Source organism: Akanthomyces muscarius (assembly GCF_028009165.1).
Source record: "Akanthomyces muscarius strain Ve6 chromosome Unknown contig_11, whole genome shotgun sequence".
NCBI lineage: Eukaryota > Fungi > Ascomycota > Sordariomycetes > Hypocreales > Cordycipitaceae > Akanthomyces > Akanthomyces muscarius.
Window position 1 is genome coordinate 617,462 of NW_026611614.1, and position 23,079 is coordinate 640,540.

Genomic DNA, 23,079 nt, shown 5'->3' on the forward strand with positions numbered 1-23,079 from the left:
CCCGCTTCTGCCGTATTGAGGGTTTGTTCGTCGCGAATTCCACGCCTTGCTTGGCTTGCTCTGGGTGCAGGGTAGGTCGGCCCGAGTGGGTTTCCTGGCCAGTGCCTGATAAGAACAGTAATAACTGACGAACGCGACTCAATGTCACGCCCGCACCACCACCAATGACGCGTCGCGTCCAGGCAGAACGCAATACTATGGGCATGGCCAGTAGACTCATGCAGGCAGGGCCAACTGCGAATCATGGAGCCCTCTCGCACACATCTCGGGCGGAACTCATCCCTGCAACCTTCACCTAGGAAAGAGACAGCACAAGCGACTGCGCGCTATAAAAACCCCATGCAGCGAACAAACAAAGAGGTTGGACGAGCGGAAGACCATGGAACAGAGCAAGGAGAAAGTGGCCAACTAAATCAACGCAGCAGACGGGCTAAAAGCTGACTTTATTACTGGTAGTAGTCGATGAGAAGTGAGACAAAAGGGCCTAACGTTGCGCTTGTCGATCGATCGGCCGGCCAGCGCCCACTGTAGGCCATATTCAATCTCTCGGAAAGCCCGTATTGCAAAGCTAGAAGCCATCAAGTTTTGCGGTGATCTCTACAGCCGTGGTACTTATAGATCTCTGTCTATTACTCTTCTAGAAACGCCCTTTCATAGTAGACGAGGTTACAAGGTACCTAGTCGGAAGCCACGATTGGTATCGCTATTGGGCGACAAGTGGGAGTCACTGGCGCATTTTATGAGTCATTCTAGGCGAACCGACCACGTGACACTCAACTCTCACTAGGTACTTCAGATTAGCAGTAAGGCACACCAAGTAAGAAGTACCTCTCCAGGGAGCACTAATAATTCAGTTATCACCAGCTTCATTTTCTCATCAACTGTGCCGCGCTGCCACATGCGCTGCCACACGCGTTGCCACACGCGCTGCCACCTACGCTATTGACTCTAAGCTTGTAGCTTAATAGGAGGCTATTGAAGAAGGTTAATTTGTGTGTCTCTGTTTTTTGGAGCGAATTGGCCTAAATTTGGCGTCGCTAGATGGCTGCGCAGGCGCGCGTACGCGAAAGGTCAAGGCAGCTGGCTGGCTGGCTGGCTGGCTGGTTGAGAAAACAGTCTTTCTCAAGGTACTTCGATTTCTATGTGAGTATGGCCTGATTAGAAGTACCTCTTGAAAAGCATCACGTGATCGATCCGCCTAGCAGAATGAGTCGGTCCGCCTAGCATGTCTCCATTTTATACCCATTCCCCTCGGACGAAATTTACGACCCTTATTACCAGTAGAACGAACGGCTGCCGCAGGTGGGGCCGATTGGTGACTTATTTTGACGATGGGCTGTGTGCTGAAAATCGTGAAAACCCCGAGGTGGCCATGTCGTGGCTAACCGTCTGTTGCGTACCTAGGCAGCGGGCGACCGCCCGCAAACCCACTCGTACAAGGCCATTACCCACGGCGAGCAGCCGGCAGCAAATCTCTTACCATCTTTGCACAGTGAATTCATCAGCAACGCCCCACTGTGCTGGTGCAAGGGTTATGCCTCGGTCCAGATTGGCATCTTGGTTCATGACTGACAACGTTGCTTTGATGCGGCTTGCTAACTGGAAACTCATGAGCAAAGCAATATCTTCGCACGATGTTCAACGGCTGGCAGCAATTCTTCGATGTGGACAGGTCTGCGGTATATTTTTGTGCTTTGGTGATTGGTCAGCACCATAGCAATACTTCACACCCAGACTTACGACGAGTGCAATTGTCAGTCTGAGAAACCGTTACCTTTTCTGTCGTTATCTTGATTGTGAAGTGGCCGTTCGCCGGCTGTACAGATATTGTAGAGGGAAACAGAGCGGTATAAGGGCGATGAGCATGTGACCCAGTCGAAGGCAGGCGTTCATCGTTTGCCCGGTTTGGTTTTTCTGTCTACTCACAGTTACACTATAAATGCGATCAACCCGGAAGTTGTCGGACCCTCTACTGCCTAGATCCTGATTCGACAGCCAACACATGTGAATTCATACCTTAAATTCTAGGCAGTGCTCGGGGGCGTTTCTCGCACGGCGAATACACTAATAAGCGCTTCCGTCCGGGGGTAGATGATAATCGACTTGTTATTGCGGTTCCCCTGACAAAATCTCAGCCCCTACATCACGTAAAACGCTCCGAGCGAACATTCACCAATAGCGGACCTCAACAAGCCTTGCCGTTAAACAAGCCAGCGGACCAACGCTTGCAGATTTATGGTCTCTCAAAGCAATTCGCTCACCTATTGGCCCGCAGGCAGCAAACGCCAATTCAGGTACAGCGCAACCCCTGCCAGCCATGGACAGGTGCTGGCTTGAATCAAATGCTTCAAAGTAGTTATCTGCAGACTCTTGCTAGGGGACGGTTCAAGAATGACTGCGAAGCAAGCACTTTATTGCGTTCACCTATGTAGTTGAGGATCGACCTCGATACTTACACACCTCTTTCGGCCCATGACTGGATAATGCCCTCATTGCTTTCTTCATATACCTGAATTTCCGCCGAGCCTCCTCTGATAAAGGTGTTTGGCTGGACAAATTTCCACCTTGGGTTGGGCTTTGAGCAGACAATCTTCCGCCAATCTTCATATTCGCCGTCAACGGCACAGAGTGGTCCGTAAAACTCTCTGCAGGCTGAAACATCCGCAGTGCAACGCCATATATGTAGACGACAGAGGTAGTCGCCTAATGATGCCTTGCCATGTGATTCGATCTTGGAACGGTCGACACGGACTTTGAGCTCGGAAGCATGGGGGTTATGTTCAATTTGGATGACCCCGCTACCGTTGAGAAGGAGATACTTCAGGATAGAAAAATAAGCCTTAAACGAATCAGCGACTGCACTACCACATAAGTTAATGAAGGAACCATACCTGGTGGTGAACTTGACCCCACGCTTGACCCTCATTACTGTAATGCTGCAGCGCCTGCAGTCCATCAACGCCAATGTTCAAGTACGTCATATAGAGAACTAATTATCATTAGCGGAGGAATTCCATATTTACGGCTAACATACGCTCATCAGCAGTAATCGCGCTGGTATCGGTATAGCCAAATATTTCGAGGAGTTGCTTGCTGTCCATGAGATACTGTGAAATCAAAATCGCGCGGCATTCTTCCACTGTCCCTGCCAACTTGCCAAAGACGCTGCCCCAGTCCTCGCCAAAGCGATAGTGCAAGTTCCCGGGCGCGTTCGTAAGAGGGTTGATGGGCGGGTTCCTGTTTTTGAAATTGTATACTCCAGGGGCTGTTTCGGCGAGGAGATTCCCGCTGCCATGGCCAAGCAGCTCGTGGACGACTGTTTCGAGAAATCGGACGATATGGGTCGTGGATCTGAAGTCACTGAGCTCAGACGCATCGACCCAGGGACAAGGCAAGTCGAGATTGTTGTTGACGCTGAGACGGTTGGCAATAACAATATTTTTGAACCCCTCGTTTTCTATAATGGCTTCGTTCTGCTCATTGTTAGGTTGGTCTAGTATGAGCGTGTTTGACCAACGTTTGGGAGGTTCGCGGCCTCAAAGACCACACTTCCGCACACGGCAAGAGCTGAAGGAGTGTTAGAGAAGAAAAATTGATTTTGAATATCAGTGCTTGCGGGGCCTCGAATAAGCTCTTCTCGAACGGGCCTTTGCCATTATTAACGCTTTGACTGCCCACGGCAGCATTCGAATGAAGTCGGCAGATCTGCCAACAAAACATTTTAGTCCTTGCCATTTCGTCTTTATCAGTGATTCCAACCATATCTGAGCCGTGCATTTCCAAACAAGCAAAGCTTTTGGGAAGGAAAAGACTTCGATTTTCTCCTCAAGTGAGCCTCTCTACCATTCATGATAACCTTCTTGTGTTCAGCTGACACCCTGGAGTGTATGGCGTCCACTCCGAGGTCCAAGCAACGACTGGCCTCTGGCTATGTGCGATTGGAAGACAATCAATCCTGCAACAGACATACGTGTGAACGACGCCATCAGACGGGACAGAACTGACGAAAATGCCATTTTGCATTACAATAAGAACCACAGATGGTATTTTATCCTGACCAAACCGAAAACGATCTGGTAGTCTTTCGAAACGCCGATTCTCTGGGACAACGCTCTCGTAAGTCCACCCCTTCATAATCCACTGGAAACCGTCGTATACTACGTTCAAGCTAATAGTTCTTCGCTAAAACTTGTTCAGAGGGATTTCACTGTTCGGTCTTCAACCCTAATGCATCCGGCCAGCTAAGGGAAAGTGTTGAGGTTAGATGTGTCGCCTTTCGTTAAATTATTGCAAAGCATCTTTGAGCCACATTGCCCCCAGTAGCAGCAGCAAAGAAGTATATTTCTCTTTAGTCTAGTTGAAGCAAGCGGGCTTGAGTCGCCGCCTTGGAGGGGGGGGGGGGGGGAAGGGGTTCTGGTACTGGGATCCTTTGGCCCATACCGCAGTGCTCGGTTCTCTCATGTAGACATGTTTGGGAAAAATACCTACCTAGGCGGGAAGGGGGTGTTTTCAGACAGGGCACCTGAAAGGTCCTCCGTTTACTACGTTTTCCTCCCATCGTGTCAGGATATCAGGGCACCCAGTCATATTAGAAATTTCGTAATTTTTTTCTAAGACGTGTTAGTGTTCTAATACCCTGACACGATGGGAGGAATACATTAATTCTAACACTGTATTCGGACCCCTTCCTAAAAATAGCCCCCTCGCGCGCAGGTACTTCTGAAAAGGCCGGTGAGGCGGTCCAGCCGTGGCCTGTGGGCCCGAAGCCTGCACTTGTCTTGTGTTACACACAATCTTCCCTCCAACCCCTATGCACTGTCACACATGTGGTAGTCTCGCTTGTGTCTCATACATTTAAAATCGCTCATGCGGTGTATCATGCGGTGTGCTGACCGGTTAGCCACCTGCCCCGGCGTGTCGTGTTTAGGGTCAAACGGATGCCCCAGCCAGTGCTTGCCAGGAATGCTCAGTTTTTCATGTAAGTTTGGAGATCTGGGTTTTCCTTCAATTCATATATTCTATTTTCTGTTGCCTGCCGATTGAAGTGTAAAGAGAACTGCCTGAGACTTCTACCAAACTGTCGCTCATCAGGCTAGACTCCTCTCAGCCGCGAAGAACGGATGCAGCTGAACAGCCTCAAATGATAGCCTTGAGTCGGCATCATATGTAATAAGCACATTCAATAGCTCATATAAGTCCTGCAGAGCCGGTGGCAGGGCTGCAGATACTACCGAGCCATCGCGCCGGCTCAAAGGCTTGCCAATATTTCGTACACGCTGTTTTAGGGAGAGTTCCTCGACCTTAAGACGCCGTCCTTGGGGCTCTCTTGGTGTCCCGTCCTGATAGAAGTATTTTAGTCTCTCCTCCCAGCTATACCAGTAAGCGTCGGGCGGTTTTCCAAGCATAGCGACTTGGTCTTTCTTCGCATCATTATTCCAGCCAAATAGCAGCTTAATGAGAGTTCGGCCGGCGCAAAGCTCATAAGCAGACACCCGAATGCCCAGTTATCGATTTTGTATTTTATCTTCGCCCCGGAATACTTTTCGAGGCAGGCCATGGGCACCGATGGAAAACTGAGAATTACGGCAGGTCCGGTAGTACAAGAAAAAAGCCGTTGGCTGCTCCTCCAGCTAAATTTGGAGTCAACAAACCAGGAGCTTACTAAGACACTTGCACTCGTCAAGGACCTGGTAGCACCACCGGAAACGTCCCTCATCGCTCAGCGCTTTCGATGCTTAATGCTGCCGACCAGAAGAGCTTCTCGCTTCGTAGACAGAATTGATACCGTTGAGAAAATTGACCAGGCTATGGGTGCGCCGGGGTTAAGTCCATCTTTCCTCTCAGTGGCTCTCTACGGCGTTGGTGGCGTTGGCAAGAGCTCTATCGCTGCAAGATATATAGAGCGTAAATTCGAAAATAATGACTATGATGCTATTTTCTGGGTACATGGAGAGAAAAAGGCTTCCTTGCGCCAGAGCTTTACAGATATCGCGCTGCGATTAAGCTGAATGGAGCCAAGCCAAACCTCCATGACGACAATCTCATTCTTGTTCAGAACTGGCTCCAGCTAACAGGTGCGTATGAAATCGTTTTCGCTATTCTACCCTCTTGCGTCCTCACTCTTCAGGGCTCGTCGCTCATCGTTCTTCAGGCTCGTCTTTCTTTTGTGTCTAAGCTTGGCTAATAGTGTACGACAATGTTGAGTCTGCCGACTTGTTGATGCCTTATTGGCCTGAATCCAGCCGCGGAAGGGCCATTATTACCACCCGCAACCATTCTCTGGCCCACGCACCCGCATCTTCTGGCGTTGAGGTTTCATCTTGGAATGAAAAGGAAGGATCAGAGTTCCTCTTTTTCCTACTTGAAGGTAACATTGGCAAAGACATCGAAGATGAAGAGCCTCCAGCTTGTGAAATTTCGAAAAAACTCGGCGACCATGCTCTGGCGATATCCCTCACTGCCGGTCTTATCCAGAGACGATCTTGGTCTATTTCCGAGTACATGCGCACATACCTGAAGAATCCTGGAAGCCCTCACCAAAATGGGCTTGAAGCGTTGTGCAACCTTTCTTTCTCGAGATTGAACAAGCACAGTCGAACTTTCATGGGTCTTGCATCTTTTCTAGTCTCCGAAACTATTCCACAAGCTTTGTTTGAGTTTCAACTACAGGAAGCTCTCCCAAGAGAACTAGAATTTTGTTCCAACGCGATTAGGTGGTGAGCTAGCGCACAAGACATATTGCTGAGGCCATTAGTGACACTTTCCAGCTTTGCTGAGGCAACAGAACCACTTTTGACTCTTGCACCTGTAAAGAGAGATAGAGATGCGCGTATCTTTTCTTGCCATCGAGTGATTCAGGAGCAGTTTAAGTATTATCTCTCCATGCAGGAACGACGATCCGCCTTCTATCATGCCGTAAAACTGATCTACTGGGCTTTCCCTAAGCAATCAGATGCCAACGAGAACCAGCTGTATCAGCACTGGAATGAGTGCAATCACCTGTTGCAACAGGTACTCAGTTTGAAAGACAGTTTCAAACAAGAGCCACAGCTTTGCGATGACTCCCAAGTTGCCACATTTTGTGAGCTTTTGGCGGTGTGTCAGCGGCAAGACAGCTAGAGAAACTGTATTATTTCTTAGACTGATGGAAATAGGTATCTCTTCGAAGTCAATGCTCTGGATGAGCTCGAAGATGTCTGTACCGTGACTCTCCTGGCAGCGAAAGCGCTCATAGACGAAGAACGGGCCACAAACATCACTGCCTCCACGCTGTCAATCCAGGCCAGCATGTGCGAGAGCACAAGCAACGTTGAGAAAGCGATTGAGCTCAATATGAAAGGATATGAAATGCGTTTGGCCGAGAACCCGATAAAAGGGGGGCTTCTAGGCGGCTTTGAACAAAATCTGGCATATAATTTCAATACGGCAAATCAGCACAAGGAAGCCGTAGAATGGTTCAACAAGTCCAAAAAACGGTGGATTGCTTGGAATGTCCAAGAGGGCCGGGCGGCAGATAGGCCAACGGTTACCAAAAAGAACACAGCAAGATGCCTTTTCTATCTCGGCAGATATCGGGAGGCGGAGAGCTTGGTCAAAGTTTCAAAGACAGAGTTCAGAAACGAAAAAGTTCTGAATTGGGCGATGCTTGCCTAGTAAGTTGTATTCATTCGACTGGCAGCATGACGAAGGGGCGACGCTGATCCGATGTAGTGCATATTTTGTTCACGGGACCATCCAGCAAAAAACGGACAGGCTCGAAGCTGCATCGGCCAGCTTTGTCGAGGCACAGAAACTTTGGATGGGAGGTGACCAGACAAGATTGCATCCTTTCCCCGCAGGATGCATATATAAAACTGGCGTGGTCTATCTTGCCCTGGGAAAAATTGAAGTAGCAATGTGCACTTGCCACCCTCAACCGTTGTGTGAGCTCTGCTAACAGCTTCAGCAACCGTCTTCGAGAGGCCTTGGCCATAACCAAGTTTCACGCCGATCGCATGCCCGCTGAGCATGCACGACGTCTTTCCAAACTATCCGAGGCTTTACTTCAAGGTTCTTGTGATGATGACGGAAAGGCCAAAGACCTGAGAGATGAAGCCGAAGTGTTCCTCGTGCGCCGAGATCCAGCTGAAACAGATTTCGGTAGGGAGGAGAGCTACAACTCGCTGGTACCCATTTTTTGGCGTTAAATACAGCCCAGCACAGCTGTACCAACATTAGAGTTGAATTGGAGACCACGAGGACAAAGAGCCGATAGAGTTGGATTTGCGCGCTGCCACCTCACCATCATCGGTACAGGCCAATAGGACTACAGGGATCAAATGTATTATATGACGGGAGCGCGGGCTATACACAGAATCAGAAAATGATAAATATTGAATTGATGAAGGGTACCGAGAAACCCCAGACTTGACTACCACTCTTTTTATTCCTGATCATAACCTCCAACCTCTAATTTCTCTCACTGACTCTTACGGGTTCATCAGAGCTACGTATGGCCTGCGTTATTCTGCATTGACCGAACCGACCGAAATCTTTGGCCCACAAGTAACTCTCTAGCTTTAAGCTTCTCGCTGGCATGGCTAGCGAACCCATACAAATGACTAACATGACACTACTGGGCAGCTAGCAAGGCAAGCTACGAGGAAGGAAGGCTATTCGTGGGAAATAGAATATGTATTATATTGTGATTCTAGATAGGCGTGAACAAATGGAACACTATTTTGTTACGGCCTACTTCCTCTAGAGATCCTCATAGTAATAAATTTTCATATTGGTAATGTAGGTATTCTTAAGGCCTACTCTTATAGTGCCATTTAAAGTTATAGATACCATCTTTACCAGCCTCTGGAATGGTAGCCGTCAAAGGCGTCCTTGTTGAAGTATTGGTTCCAGCTGATGGCGTTGGCGTCCTCGCTCTTCTTCAAGCAAGGCTTCTCAGGGAACTGCTTGAGGTTGGCGACATCGTGGGAGGTATGGCGACGCTTAAGGACAGCGTTTGCAGTCGAAGTTTTTTGCTGGCGCTCCCAGAGAAGGTGGCGGCGCAAGGACTCTGTGAGCTCCGTAGCAAGCATATTGCGACGATTGGTTCGGGGCGATGAGGCTGCCTGGATGTCTACGTGCCTGGTTTCAATAGGCTGGGCACTAGGCCGAGGCACCTTAATGATCGACTTTAGATTCGAGGGACGTATGCCCTTTATTATTAGCGGGCCCTCGTCGGAATCGTTGGGAGCGGCGCCTAAGGTCGAGCTGTTAGGTCTAGCGCGCTCGCGCTTGATAGTAGAGGTAGAGTGGGATGCTTGGTTGCTCAGTTTATTCTGGCGTTCATTCTGCGCGACCATAAGAGTGATGAGAGAAGGGTGGGAGACTAGGCTAGTCTATGACTCGACACGCTGGAAGAACTTGTCGTCAACGCTCGATTCGCCACTCTCCTCCGCGGAATCTTCCCAATCAGAATCATCATCATCATCATCAATAGCGCTCTCATCAACGTAGTCGTCGTCAGTATCTGAGTTTATAGCACTCTCGGCCTTGAGCTGAGAGTTGCGACTGGTGGACGCGATAACCTGCTTTATCTTCTCCGAGATAATAGGCTTAGCGGGCTGGATATCACTCTTGGTAGAGGCAGGCCTGCAGGAGCCAGCAATCTGGAATATTCCCTCCTTCGGGGAAGGCACCAGGTTGGACTTAGACATCTTAACGGTCATGTCCTGCTCATTAGAGGAACAAGAGCCGCCGAGAGCAAACTTTGCTGGTGCCTTCTTCTGGGCGACGGGCTGATGGGCGAGAGCAGCCTCCGGTTCGGGAATGGTGGCTTCGATACATGAGGCTTGACGGAACGACTCGAGACCGAGGATTTCAGCAGGCGGAAGGGCATATATCTGAGTAGTAGGCTTGGAATGCGCAGCTATGCCGTTGGGCATGGCCGGGGTTGAGGGTAAGATGGAAGAGAGGAAGAGAGGAGGAGTATCCTTGAAGATGGGAACGAACATATTGGTAAAGTCGTCAAAGCTGCGTCGGTCGGGTCTGTACCGGTAAGGTCGAGGCGACATGTTATAGGGCGAATCATCAAAGAGGCAGACCAAACAAGTTGGTGGCATTTTCATAAACTGATGAATGTACATGCCCAACCTGAGACGGGTTGTTCAAGTGCCTCCAATCCAACCAAGGGGCCCGATTACACTGCATGCCAACCACGGATTTGATAGTCTGCGGGGAACCGGGGTAATCCTGACAATCGGCTTGCTTCCCTGGCACAAACAAAACGGTGCGGGCACTGATGACGCCCAGCCTGCCGAGCATTCTTTGCTTTTTTCAGCCCAGCGGCGGTGGAGCCATGCACTGTGCCAGTCGACCAGGGGACGTGGGGGGTGAATGCAACAAGTAGCCCAGCTGTTCACCCTTTGCAACCATCAATTTCCACAGAGACGACAGCGGACAGGCTAGTCCTCTTTAGGGCCGCACATTGGGGCACCCGGGACTTGGTGGCCGCGCGCCGAGTACTGTGTGTGATGTGTGATGGGCAGGTTTTGCCAGGAAGACTGTAGGCGAGCAGGGCCACCGGCCGTCTCCGCCACCACACCAGAATCTGGGTACAAACTACCCTGGCATACGTTCTTTGGACTTATAATAAATGTGCCTTCCTAAAAGCGACACACTGGGATACAGCCGAAGCCTTTCCCATTTGTTGTTCAAACCCCGGGGAAGGATTGTAGCCTGGTCATCCCAGCTGTGTACAGACATGTCATCTAGGCTCCGCCGCGGCTCGCCCGGGTGACGTAGCATGGCGAGTCAGGAAGTTATTTTTCTGCAAGAAATGTAGCTGCTTTAGGCTTGTCAAAGCCCAAAGCGGCGTGAAGACGGGCTTGGTCTCTTCGCATGCCGCCTCCAGCTTAACACCCTGTGGCACCACGATAACATTGCGTATCACAGTTTCTGCCTATACCTGGGTGCTGAGGCGTGGAGCGAAGAAAGCTACTGGTTATTAGGGATCACGGAAAACTGAGTCTGCTCGCGACGGCCGGATTGTCGGCATTTCTGCAACATAAGCAGTTTCACTTGTGAAGTTATTGAGTCTGTTCGAATTGGGCACAGTCTTGGGATACCGAGGACAAAACGTGTTGAACGCCAAAAGCCGGGCGGAGGGGCGGTCAGGAAGAAGACAAGTCCATCTCAAAAAGAATGATATAAATACGTACTAGAGACCTAAAATGCAAAAAAAGGCAAATAAGAAACGCGGCGGACGGACGTTAATCTAAAAGCTAAGACTGTCGCGACCCCATTTTCGCTCGCTTCTATCGTCCGCCGCCCATGGGCTTCCAGTCCAGTCGTCTCGAGACGGCGCCAAGCACCACCTTCAGGACGCCCTCGGCAGTCAAGCTAGGTCCCCCGCGCGATGTATTGTCCCACGTCACCGCGTCGACAATGTCCCTGCCCGAGTGCTTCGACAGTCCGTCGTCCAGCTCCTGCAGGGCCTCCTTGGCCCTTGCATCGCGGCCGACCTGGAAGAACTGCACGCCGAGCTGCGACGCCGCGGCGTTCAGCTTGTTCAGGTGGCCCGCCGCCTTGATGAGCACGCCGGCGGGGTCGTCCGTGGCGTCGCCGTCGGTGATGACGATGACGTTCATCGACTTGACGCTCTTGGGACTGGGCGCCGCCTCCAGGCGCTTCAGGTAGGCATCGAGTATCTCCTCGAGACGCTTGCCCGTCGGCGTGCAGCCGTTGGGCTGGGTGGCGCCAAACATGCGCGTCACCGCGGCGGCGTCGCGGACATTGTAGTACCCGCCAGCGGCTTTGCCGGGCGGCGCGGCGCGGCTGCTGGGTGATCGGTGGTTGAGAAAGTAAACGTCGAGACCGTCGTCGTCGCGGGCGGCGCAGATGGGCGTCACCGCGCGGAGCACGTCGGCGACTTCGTCCCAGCGCGAGCCTGGGGCCATGGGCCTCGCATTAGTGCGCATGGATGAAGAGTCATCGATGAGAAAGACCGTGTCAAAGTTACGGAGAAAGGCAAAACGGTCATCGTCCCCCAGGGCGGTAGTGGTGCCGGCGCTGGCGCGACTGGACGAAGCCGCAGGGGTGGTTTGGGCAGTAGGCGTGTAAGCCGGAGGAGCGTCGGTAAGGGGGGGGCCTTCCGAGGTGTCAGTCTTTTCGGTATCGTTTAGATGTCGTTGCTTAGTGGTACCAGTGCGTTTCCGGAACATAGTGCTTATATAGGTGATATGTGAGACGGTGATGAGGATATCAGATAAGACGTGCTTATTATAGTCAACTCAGAAAATCCTTTTTCGTAGTTGCTAATAAATTACGTAGGGACAGCGAGTGGGCTTATTATATATGCCTTGCGACCTTGTCGGCGCGTAATCGTAGGCCGTTTACCCTCACAACCTCGTCGCTGCGCCACATCACAGAAGTTATCACAGCCATGCGGATGCTGTCAGCTGTATGTTTTTCTGTTTCAGGTTGCCTCAAGACTCAAGGCACAGCCACAGAGGCTCGTCATAAGATTAGGAGTAGGCACCCGCGCCAGCTTTCTTCCTCTTCCGCACCCTGCTGATCCCTGGTAGACACCCTGGCAGAAAAAGTACTTGCGGCAGGGGTGGTGACAGGGGCGAAGTGGAATAATGCAAGCTATGCAATTTTATACCAAGTGTGTGACTCACTGCTATTAATTTCACTCAACATCTTGACATGGACCAAGGGTGATAGGTACGGATCAGTTAGTGCCGTGGCAGTGCTGATACAAAGTACTCTCGCAGCCTTGCACCTGATGCCAATGCGTACCTAGGCCGACATGCTACGGAATGGCCACGGGATGACAATGTACAAGGCTTTATGCACAGCCCCGAAAGGCATTATTTACCAAGCTGCAATAAGGCCAGGCTCCATTTCGCCTGACCTAGTAAGCTAGTTTTAGCTGGCTAGATTTAGTGAGTCGCTATGGTGCTACGAGCCTCTATATGTGCCAGTATAAACTAATCATCATTGTCGGTACCATCGTCGGTCCAGTAGCCACGTACGTGTTCCGCAAACGAAAACTTTGCCCCCGCTCCTCCCATCTCCAGTAGGGGAGAGTTGATGGAACGCGTTCGGGCGAAACCATTCTAGCGGGGGGGTGCCGGAGGAGGGCTGAGCTTTCGACATCTGCTACCGCATGTGTCGATGAAGCTGCCCAGCGGCGACATGATGCAGAAACAGGTTACGGCTCGATTTTCAATAAGAAACGGGTGCAGTCATGGCAGCAGCATGAGGTTTCGATCCGTCCCAATGACACAATCACAACGTGGATTCACGAAACTCGTCTATGCTAGGATGGCCAAGACGTCGACAAAGCGGTGAAATCGGCCGGCGGGAGCGAGTCCAGAGGACTTATAATACTTTGTTAATAGTCTTATATCTGCTGTGCGTGGCACGTGTAGCTGTGCTTATTAGTCGTGAGCTGCGCCACAGCATCAAACCTCGCGTCCGGGACGCTGGAAAACTTCCCTGCCATTGCTGTAGCTGGCTTGCTGAAGAAGCTTGCCGTGTCATCTATTTCCACTCGGGTAAAATTGAGGTCCGTCTTCAGTCACACTATGGCGGAGATAAACATTCACGACGCCGCATGCCAAGTAGATCGCCCAGGCTGCGCACTTTGCGACCAGCTAAAGGACGTGTATCTCTGGAGCTTCGGCATATACATCGAGGATCGCAACTCTCAGCCCACTTCGGTACGAACTTTAGGCAAAGTCACTCATCGAGGGGCGGGCTGCGGGAGAATTGGCTCGTGTGGGAAGGCAATTTGGGACAAGAATCATGAGTCAGAAAGAGGTGGCCTCTCCACCCACACACACCTAACTAGCCTCATCATTATCACCAATGCAACCAATTGATCCTCATTAATTCTCTCCCTGCGCCTTCTTTTACTCGCATTAGCAAGGAGGCGACAAAGAGGGAAATGGAAGCGAAGGCTGCCACCCCCCCAACAAAAAACAAGCCGCGCTATCGCGCCATAATTGATTATTTGCTAGTGCTTGTGAACTTGGGCAAATCCTTGGAATGGGGCAAAATGGCACCTTGATTTCAGATGCGACGAGAACCGCGATGTCTAAAAATTGAACGAGAAGTTTCCAAAAAGGGCTGCAATAGCAAGTCAATGAAAGACGTAGTAGGAGTGTAGTAAAAAGACAAAAGGAATCAAGAATTTCCTAATTAAGGGTACTCTTTTCTTAATAATGCGATGCGAATAGATAGTAATAACGGTTAAAGAACGATAGAAAGGGGAGGCCGAAATTAGCCACCTAAATAACACGGCTATCGTTCATTATTAGTCACTAATTATGGATAAATCTGCATTTGAGGACGGTTCCCTAATTCTCCCCTGATATTATATAGCGCCTGAGCCATACTTGGTAAGCACAAATTTCTAGACGTGATTCCTATCGCACTTATTTATCACTAACCTAGGAATCTAGTGAAAAGAAATTTCGTATTCAAAGAAATACAATGTCTTTACGAGGAGTTAAGCAACGCCATGCCCGCGACGCTAATACAAACATCGCCGCCATGGCACCTCCAAACAGGTCAAAAAGCCGCACCTTGACGTGGGACGAGATGCCCGAATGGCGGCGCGATAATAAGTACATACTTGGCGGCTATCGCCGAGAAAAAGCAGACTTCCTCGAGATCCTTGCTGGCCTGACCTTTCTGCATAACGAGACGTGCAATGTGTATACTCACTTAATTAGCGCACTCCTACTGCCGCTTATCGCGGTCCCTATTATGCGCAATATCTCACAGACGCAATTACCGACCGTGTCAGGAGTCGATTACGCCATGTTTGGTATCTTCTTTGTAGGCGCAGAGTGCTGTTTGCTTTTCAGCGCTGCCTACCACCTGGTCGGCCCATACTCGCACCCCGTCGAGCAGTTCTGGCATCGGATGGACCTGCTAGGTATCGTCATTGTGACGGCGGCGACTTTTGTGCCTGGCATTTATTACATCTTCTTCCGCGAGCCTGCTTGGCAGAAATTACACTGCGCCGTCGTCAGTTAGCCCCGACGTCACTTGGCCGCCTCTGCTGTGAGGCCTCCACGTTTGCCACATACTGACACAACTTTCGTTGCAGGTCGTCATCTTGGGCCTTTTTACTGCGGCGCTAATTTGTATACCTGTCTTCCGAACGCTGCGCTGGCGAAAGGTTAGGGTCGGTGCCTATGCTGTATTTGGTGCCTCAGCATCCATACCCCTACTACATGGCACTCGGCTGTACGGCCTTGAGTATATGATTCAGTACTCTGGGATGAAGTGGTATCTACTTGAACTTACTATATACGGTGGTGGAGCTTGTCTTTACGCGGTAGGTCTGCATAATTTGGCATTTAATCTATATGGAAGAATAGAGCAGTCTGACCCGTGCTTTAGTTTCGAATCCCCGAGTGCTTCGCTTCGGGCAAGTTCGACATTTTATGCAGCTCTCATCAAATCTTCCACGTCACTATCTTCTGTGCAATGTGTGTACACATTCTAGGTTTAGTGCAGGCTTTCACCGCGTGCCACGGATTAGATATTGGCAACATCTAGGCTGCTCATAATGAACTGGCGCGTTTATAACTAGAATCGCATCAGTTAACAATATAGTAAATCATCTTTAGTAAACGAGCATAGGTAGTGAGACTCTTTTATAGAAGTCTAGCTACTATTAGTAAATTCTGCCTTTAGTAAGTAATTGACTATGCTTTTGATATATATATGTATAATCCCTGTGGTGGTACGATAGGCGCAGCACAGTCAAGTACTTGGTCGGTGGAAAGCTAATTTTATAAGTCAGATTATCCGCACTTTATAACTTAAATTTATAGGGCACCTTATTATCGACTCTGGCTTACTTCTCTTATCTGAAATGTAGTAGGACCGCCTTGCAAACGACGATGGAATGATGTTAATAGTCTTGTTACTTGGTATCACGCTCGACAAATTAGTCGAGTACGGGACGCTGCGAAAAACCCCCTTCACTGCGCTATCAACAATTACTCTCTTGGCTAGCGTATAACAATAGCTGGTTCTCCAAACCATAAACCCTCAGTTAAATACTAGTTTCCAGGCTCGCTCTGCCTCCTTAGCATCCCACCTTCTTTCAGCAAGTACATCTTATATCACTAAGTAGAATAATAATATCTATTAGTAATATTATGTTGGACTGGAAAAATAGCTAGTACCGGTGGATTCTCTTGACCCCTGCCTGAAGGCAGGAGACAGGGCTTAGATGTTATTAATTTTACCTACTAACTTAACAATATAAATAAATTTTAATGCCCTACCTAAAAAACTAGAAGGCATGCCTTTTATATCTCTTTTATTAATTAATTCCTTTTATATGCATATTAAGTTCTATAACTACTCCTTCTATTTTAATCAACTACTAGTTAGTAGTAATGAGCGAGAAAGTCACACTTTTACTTGTTATAACCTCTTTATTTACTAACTATAGTGCCTATATGAAAAGAAGCCTGATAATACTATAAGCTAGCTAGAATTAATATAAGATATTAAGTAGTATGTTCCCATAATTTAAAGTCAAAGTGACTGAAACCTACACGTACATGGATACCGAATGGAGAGTACCAGCCTTTACAGCGCTACCCGGTACTACAGAGTCACCACTTTACTCCAAGGGCTTCGTGAGAATTGCTGGTTGTTTCTGCCCCAACAAATTATGACCTACCCAATCTCTAGTGGTTGTGACTCGCGGGGGTCCTGAACAGAGCCCTCTCATTTGCCAGAACCTCCAATTGTGCATAAACTAGTTATGCATGATAAACTCTCAGCACCATGAATAAGACCGGAATACCATTTATCTCAGAGCGGGATACTACCGCCCTCTGACCCATAGTAGCTTTTATTGCCCAATTTCAATACTTCGCAGAAAAAGACGCGCCGTGTTTATCTCTGGACAGGTTCGAGGCCACTGCAATCTCAGAATGAGTGACCAGACTACATGAGCAGCAACACGGCGTCTCCTGACAAATACAGTAAGAGTATAAGCTCCCATAACAGCATGTCGTGGAGGCTGCCCGGTCAAGAGCCCACGAAGAGAAGATGGAAGACAATGACGCGGTATTTATTGAAGCAAAGAAACGTGTATTCAAAGCAGCTGCAGCACAAACCAAAGGATTTAATAAGCTCATCAGATCTACAGAGAGTGCCGTTAAGATTACTGTATTTGGAGTTCTTTTCCTATTCCCATCAGAGGGACCACACTCTCTCAGTAAGCGTTAATCACCGCAAACACACGCACGATAAATTGGCGCTGGATCACCACTTAGGAGTAACTATGTACCAAGAGCTATAAACCCCTTAATTTCTAATTGTTTTCTCCCAAGAAACGTAACCCAGCTCGCTGGTAAATCAGTTAACACAACATTCGTCTCAGTTCTGTCGCTTGTGAAGTCCCAAGCAAGCCCCTATCGCAGTGGAAGACACTAAGAGCTACAAAATCATCTGATGCGCCGCAAGCAATGTGAAGTAACAACAGCGTAATTGATGTTTCAAATTGAATCGTCCATTTCTCCCGTGTGTATAACATATGAGCCAACGAAACCAATCCAGTGTTCACGATATGAGCGTAACAGAGCCTACTTGCTCGGGCCTCTCCTTATGTTGTCAAACTTGGAGTCAGGATACTCTATCTGGTTTACGGTATCATCTGTCGAGGCCAATGCGTGGTAACTGTTGGCTATCAGCGACTGCTCATCTTTCCTATCTGCCGAGGCCTCCCAAAAAACGCTACCCGCGAGACCATTGCGCTTCAGCCAATTTACCTTGCTATATACCATTGGAGCCGTATCGTAACTAATGAGTTCCTTTGCCTCTACGTCGAGGCTATAGCATCCTTGTACGTCATAATCGCAGAAAACCTCTGCCCCTGACTTGGGAAGAACCTTATAGTCCCACACCCCGGCCTCCCAGCTTCCCTGACCAGTTCCAGAGTATGGCATACCGATTCCTTGCGTCTGTTCGAAAGACCGGCCGTAGACAGGCATGCCGAGCACAATCTGGGAAGCCTTCGCCCCGCCACTGACATAGGCCTTCAATGCAGTTTCAGTTGCAAAGCGGATCGCGCTAGGATTTGTCGCACTCGAACCAATATTCGCCGCATATCCTGTTATATTGTCCCAGGAGCCTGCGTAGTCATATGCCATCAAATTAATGTAGTCCACAGTACTAGCAATGTTTTTAATATTGAGCTTGCTGATGTGAGCGGGGTTGGCGGGGGCAGCAATGGTAAGCAGAAAATGGTGTCCTTTCGCATGCTGCGCTGCGTATACATCTAACTCCTGTCGTAGAACTTGGAGTAGATATGTCAGATTCATGGCTTCTTTTTCGTCGGAGGGATACTCCCAGTCGATGTCGATGCCATCAAACCCCCAGTCTTTCATAAAAGCGATGGCGGATAAAGCAAAAACCTTTCGCGTGGCATCAGAACTCGCGGCAGCTGGAAAGTTACCAGACCAGTTATAACCGCCAATTGAGAGTATCACTTTCAGACCGCGGTTTTTCTTTTTCAGCTGATATAGCTGATTGACGCATCCATACGCATTTGTATCAGAGCTGTCCCAAGCTATCGCATTGTTAGTTTATGTTAACATTATTGAGCCAAATCTTACAGTCACCAGGATATCTCTTCTCGAGATCTGCATATACATCTCCGGAAAATCTAGCGGTTTACTGTTAACTGTGCGTCAGGACTGTGTCTCTCGCTGCTTCTACTCACACTGTGCCATCTGCTTGGACATTCATAAATGCATAATAAACGTGGCTGAGGACTGAGACAGGCAGGTCATTAGGCTGGTAATTACACTGATAGATTCCCCTGTAAACAGTTAGAATAACCGCATTTGGGCCAAGAAGATTACAACACTTCCCAGTTGGTAAAATATACTGAATTCAAGAGCTTACTATCTGCAGCCGCCGATAGGCACTGGAAAGCAGAGAGAAGTAGGAGCTCTTTCAACATAACGGAGAACAGTAAATGTTCGGTTGCGGATGGCAGCTATTAAGTAGCAATAACTCCCAGTATCATGTTGCATGGCAACTATTATGTGATCCAAAATAGCTTTTCTAGTTTGGAGCCAATGGGACCTAAATCCGGAGACTGTACTGCGCTGGTGTCTTCGGGAGGGGCAGTAGTTTCAAAGTCTGGAGCGGCTCGGCTGACAAAGTATGTCACGGTCTAGAGTGTTTGCTCGATATCAAATATCTGCGCCAGGTTTTACGGCGCTACGACGCAACAGCCAAACACAGCGGGTCATCATAGGCTCGAAAAAGTTTCCCGGGAGACATTGGTTAGCTGCTGCTTTTATTGGTCGCTAGCCTAGAAATGAAGTCACGTATCATCACGTCTAAACATAGAAGCAGCGCAGCAAGCTTTGCATCGTTCTTGGAGCTGGTTAGAGATGCTCAGGGCGGCCATTGCTTTTCTATCGACGTAGTGTATAAGGATGACTGTATTATATAAACAAAGACCAAACACTTCCCGTCTGTACTGTCCGGCGGTGTCACCGACTAAGCCGTACGCTTGAGCATTTACATAGTACGCTGTATATCTTGCAGCTTTGCTGACTGGCAGCAAAACAACCAGCCCGCTAGATATCGAAGTCTGCGACTTCCAACAACACTGAATCACAAGCCTGACTCGCACCTAACTTCACCATCTCCTTGCAGCCCATGCCGACCATGGAGATTTTGCAGACCACTACAAGCGACGGCACCAAGACGTTGTCGAGCTCCTTTGAATCTGCGGAAAATACAAGTCCCCGGCAGACATTTCCTTTGTCGCTACCCCCTCTACCAGAAGCCGTGGTATGATGCACGAGCCCAGGTAGACCAGCTGATAGGTACCAAACGGAAGCAGCTTATCAAGCTACAACGGTATACCAGGTTCGTCTCGGATATGCCTACGGAAGACATATACGGATAAAAGATTGCTCCCAGACGGATGTGAAGTCTTATAGCCACGATTGACCTGCGACTGGCTGCTCCCGCGTTTGTATCTTATCATCTTACTGGCTCCGGTTATTTTCAGACGCTGATCTCTTTCACTATTTTGTCCGAGCCAGCTAGAAGGTCGATCCCAGAGATGGGCTGCGTAAAAATGCCCACAAGGAGCAGTGGCAGTGTGACGACCGGTAGCGTTAGGATAACTGCTCGGCAACAGAGACCAAAAAGATCCAGGAATGGTAGCCAACAAGGCCAAACATCCCGAACGCCCACTATATGTATCAGGTTCGTGACAGGCAAGCAATAGCGGCAGTGGATCAACTGAAGCTGGAGAATGAAAGCTACGTCATGGTAGACGGCGTCATCATCGATCGGAAGAAATGGAGGATGGTTCATCGTCAACAATGTACACCTGCCCGGGAGGACAGTTAGTAGCAGAGATATATATCCCAATCCTTGATGCAGCGACGTTACCTTCAAGATCCCGTTTCCGCAATTCGATACAAACTTCTATATACTTTGCACGTTTTAAAACGAAACACCTTGTATATAAAGTTAACATTTGAGTACTCTGAGGCAGCTGCTTCTAAGGTTTCTTTTAATCCCGCGAATGTTGCAAATCAGTTTAGCAAAAATGCACGCAAAGATCCCACACAGAAGAGTACCATTCAATACCAGCACGCTCCGGAGGGTTTCGTTCAACTATCGCTTTTACTTTTCTCGGAACCATGATCTAAATCTCTATGGGCGCAGCGCAAGAATGCTAAACAAAGATGCAAGACATCTTCTGCGTGACACTCTCGGTGCCGGTATTGATTCTTCTGTTCCAGGATATAGCGCAAAGATCGTTTCACGGCTAAAAGAAGTCATCACGGGAAACGTTGGAGGCGATACCATGCGTCAATTAAACCCGTTCATAAAAATTCCAAAAGTCGAACAAATGTTTCAACTTCCGATATGCGCAGTATACCTAACATCCAACAATGCGCTCTTGGTCAAAACACCAGCCAATGACCTTGCGTGGATTCTGGACAGCAGCATCTTCTGGGTCGCGGGAGTTTTCGTCGCTGTACTGATCCTGACAACCGATAAGTTTATAAATGTGCTTCTTGTGCCTACGGCCAGACTTGATGCCTTTATCATCTGTTGCTTGTTGTTGGAGAGAGGCGTTGACCCTAACGGTGACTACGCCCTCGTTTGCTTGATGCTCAACAGCTCTTTTGCAGACTATGACGCAGCAACGCAGCGGTACAGCAATGCTAAGATCGATACAGGGAGGGACTCACTGCCATCGCCTTTAGGCCGCCCTGTGTTGAACGATAGCACACAAGGCTCCCGCGTGGAGGTTGTTCAAGTTCTTGTTGACAAGAGCGGCGATATACATCAAGTCACGGGCGAGGGTTTAGATACCACAATATTGAAGCAGCTACATTGTTCTTACAGTCTAATGCCGCCATCAATTTCTTCCCAAAGGAGCATCCTACGATTTTACAAGTTGCTGCTCAAACTGCATTGTAAAACTTGCTGAGAGGCTACTGAAGTCTAATGTTGATAGAGATGGCCGGATCAGCGCTCGAGCTATTGACAGCGAAACTGGCGATATGACGGAGTTGAACATCTAAACCATGCCGACACCCTTACAAACGACCTTTGCTGAGAATTATCTAGCTGTGGCGGTAGTCCCAAAATAAAAAAAAATGCGCAGATTTGAAAGGCTTTAACGCTAGAGAATGCGTAATAGACCGAACTTGTCGTCTCCGGAGCCAAGATTTGCGGGCAGTTTCTTCGCCGCTATAAGTCACTGCTAGGGATCAAAGCGTCCCTATGTGCCATCTATTACTGAAACTCGGGGCTAGAGTGAGCTTGTGCGACGGCCTTGGTTTGCAAATAGCAGCTTCACATGTAGCGAAATTGCTACTGGAGAATGACGACAACGTCAACGCCAAGTGGCACTGCTCTACAAGCAGCTACAGAGATGCGTGACGAGGACACAATTGGGCTACTACTAGATGACCATGCTTCTATAGATGCCACCCCCAGTCAGGGAGTCAGAACAGGAGAAGCGGCCGCTTTCAGAGGTGGCGCATTGTTGGTAGCCAGACTCATTCGGCAAGGCGCTAGCATGACCGCACCTGCCGCAGATCAACTTGGCCAGACGTCTTTGCAGTCCGCAGTTGCAGCATGAGAGTCGGAAACTGTTGATATCCTCCACAAAGGGGCCGCTATCCTGGCACCAAAACGCGGACGCCCTGTACCAGAGGCAGCGATAAGCCAGCTGTGGACTTGATCTTACGACATGCAAAAAAGGAATGCGTATTCATGTTCCCTGTGCTTAAAAGATAAGTAAGGTCTCTGTTTTCTAGTACAATATTAGATCCATGAAGAATGTGCAGTATAGATAATAATAATAGTTTATTCATGATAAGCCTCGTTCATTGCTTCTCCTCACTGTACGTTGCCAAGCATCCTGACACATGGGGAGTGCTCGATAGGACTATGGTGATCTCAAATCTCTCACTGAATTCTTCACTTGTCACCGGGTTGCGAGCCAGTCTGATCAGTATGCTGGCGGTAAATCTGTAGCGTAACTGGGAGGGGATTCTTTTCATCCCTCAGCATATGCCAATTGTTGTTAGCCGTAGAAGAGTCCTCCTCTTTCTGCTTTCGCCAAACAGCCAACCTTGCGCGCCATTTCAAGACGGCACAGCGATCTCGCCACTTTCCCGGGGCTAAGCGAACTTCTGGTATTGTTTTAAGAATGCTAGCCAGATCCCTGGTTATAACAGCTGCTTCGATACTTCTACTACTTGGAAGCTTCGCTGTAGAGAATGCATTAAGGTGCCAGTCTGAGCGAAATGACATCTAGTCGTAGGAGCCGTGGTGATTTCTTGTCAAAAGTAGGCAAAGCTGCGGCGTGAGTCTGCTTTCTAACAACCTCAGGAGCTGAAGACGGAGCTCAGCAATATCAGGCCAATCGAGAGAACGGTCTGTTAGATATGGGCTGCGATCGATGAACAGTCGTCTTGTGAGCGTAAGAAGACCTGCGACGTCATTTTGTATCAGATATGAACTCTTATAAATTTGTAAGAGGTAAGGTCACCCATTCTA

The 23,079-nt window shown here is 49.0% G+C and overlaps 8 protein-coding genes across 9 annotated transcripts; 3 read left to right on the forward strand and 5 right to left on the reverse strand.

The window, feature by feature from the left end:
• Positions 1–1,041: 1,041 nt before the first annotated feature.
• Positions 1,042–1,572, forward strand: LMH87_007693 (uncharacterized protein; the record flags this gene model as incomplete). The annotated part of the gene is made up of 3 exons (XM_056199619.1): positions 1,042–1,059; positions 1,117–1,143; positions 1,405–1,572. The coding sequence occupies 3 exons, from the start codon at positions 1,042–1,044 to the stop codon at positions 1,570–1,572; spliced, it is 213 nt and encodes a 70-aa protein (XP_056058051.1).
• A 1,301-nt stretch (positions 1,573–2,873) lies between these two features.
• Positions 2,874–4,016, reverse strand: LMH87_007694 (uncharacterized protein; the record flags this gene model as incomplete). The annotated part of the gene is made up of 4 exons (XM_056199620.1): positions 2,874–2,989; positions 3,035–3,473; positions 3,518–3,567; positions 3,971–4,016. The coding sequence occupies 4 exons, from the start codon at positions 4,014–4,016 to the stop codon at positions 2,874–2,876; spliced, it is 651 nt and encodes a 216-aa protein (XP_056058052.1).
• Positions 4,017–7,057: 3,041 nt separating this feature from the next.
• LMH87_007695 (uncharacterized protein) lies at positions 7,058–8,186 on the forward strand (the record flags this gene model as incomplete). Its single annotated transcript, XM_056199622.1, has 4 exons — positions 7,058–7,095; positions 7,155–7,652; positions 7,711–7,896; positions 7,946–8,186. The coding sequence occupies 4 exons, from the start codon at positions 7,058–7,060 to the stop codon at positions 8,184–8,186; spliced, it is 963 nt and encodes a 320-aa protein (XP_056058053.1).
• A 648-nt stretch (positions 8,187–8,834) lies between these two features.
• LMH87_007696 (uncharacterized protein) lies at positions 8,835–9,338 on the reverse strand (the record flags this gene model as incomplete). The annotated part of the gene is made up of 1 exon (XM_056199623.1): positions 8,835–9,338. One exon carries the CDS (start codon positions 9,336–9,338, stop codon positions 8,835–8,837), a length of 504 nt encoding a protein of 167 aa, XP_056058054.1.
• Positions 9,339–9,374: 36 nt separating this feature from the next.
• On the reverse strand, positions 9,375–10,121 carry LMH87_007697 (uncharacterized protein; the record flags this gene model as incomplete). Its single annotated transcript, XM_056199624.1, has 1 exon — positions 9,375–10,121. One exon carries the CDS (start codon positions 10,119–10,121, stop codon positions 9,375–9,377), a length of 747 nt encoding a protein of 248 aa, XP_056058055.1.
• Positions 10,122–11,291: 1,170 nt separating this feature from the next.
• On the reverse strand, positions 11,292–12,197 carry LMH87_007698 (uncharacterized protein; the record flags this gene model as incomplete). Its single annotated transcript, XM_056199625.1, has 3 exons — positions 11,292–11,923; positions 11,996–12,124; positions 12,179–12,197. 3 exons carry the CDS (start codon positions 12,195–12,197, stop codon positions 11,292–11,294), a joined length of 780 nt encoding a protein of 259 aa, XP_056058056.1.
• A 221-nt stretch (positions 12,198–12,418) lies between these two features.
• On the forward strand, positions 12,419–15,555 carry LMH87_007699 (uncharacterized protein; the record flags this gene model as incomplete). Of its 2 annotated transcripts, none has more annotated exons than XM_056199627.1 (10): positions 12,419–12,506; positions 12,561–12,643; positions 12,695–12,702; positions 12,905–12,923; positions 13,006–13,009; positions 13,426–13,703; positions 14,368–14,384; positions 14,448–15,018; positions 15,101–15,331; positions 15,397–15,555. In XM_056199627.1, the coding sequence occupies 10 exons, from the start codon at positions 12,419–12,421 to the stop codon at positions 15,553–15,555; spliced, it is 1,458 nt and encodes a 485-aa protein (XP_056058058.1). The 2 variants fall into 2 exon arrangements, with proteins under 2 accessions (XP_056058058.1, XP_056058057.1); XM_056199626.1 differs by lacking the exon at positions 12,695–12,702 and adding an exon at positions 12,703–12,712 and having other exon boundaries at positions 12,901–12,923.
• Positions 15,556–17,606: 2,051 nt separating this feature from the next.
• Positions 17,607–18,771, reverse strand: LMH87_007700 (uncharacterized protein; the record flags this gene model as incomplete). Its single annotated transcript, XM_056199628.1, has 3 exons — positions 17,607–18,592; positions 18,639–18,688; positions 18,746–18,771. 3 exons carry the CDS (start codon positions 18,769–18,771, stop codon positions 17,607–17,609), a joined length of 1,062 nt encoding a protein of 353 aa, XP_056058059.1.
• Positions 18,772–23,079: the final 4,308 nt, after the last annotated feature.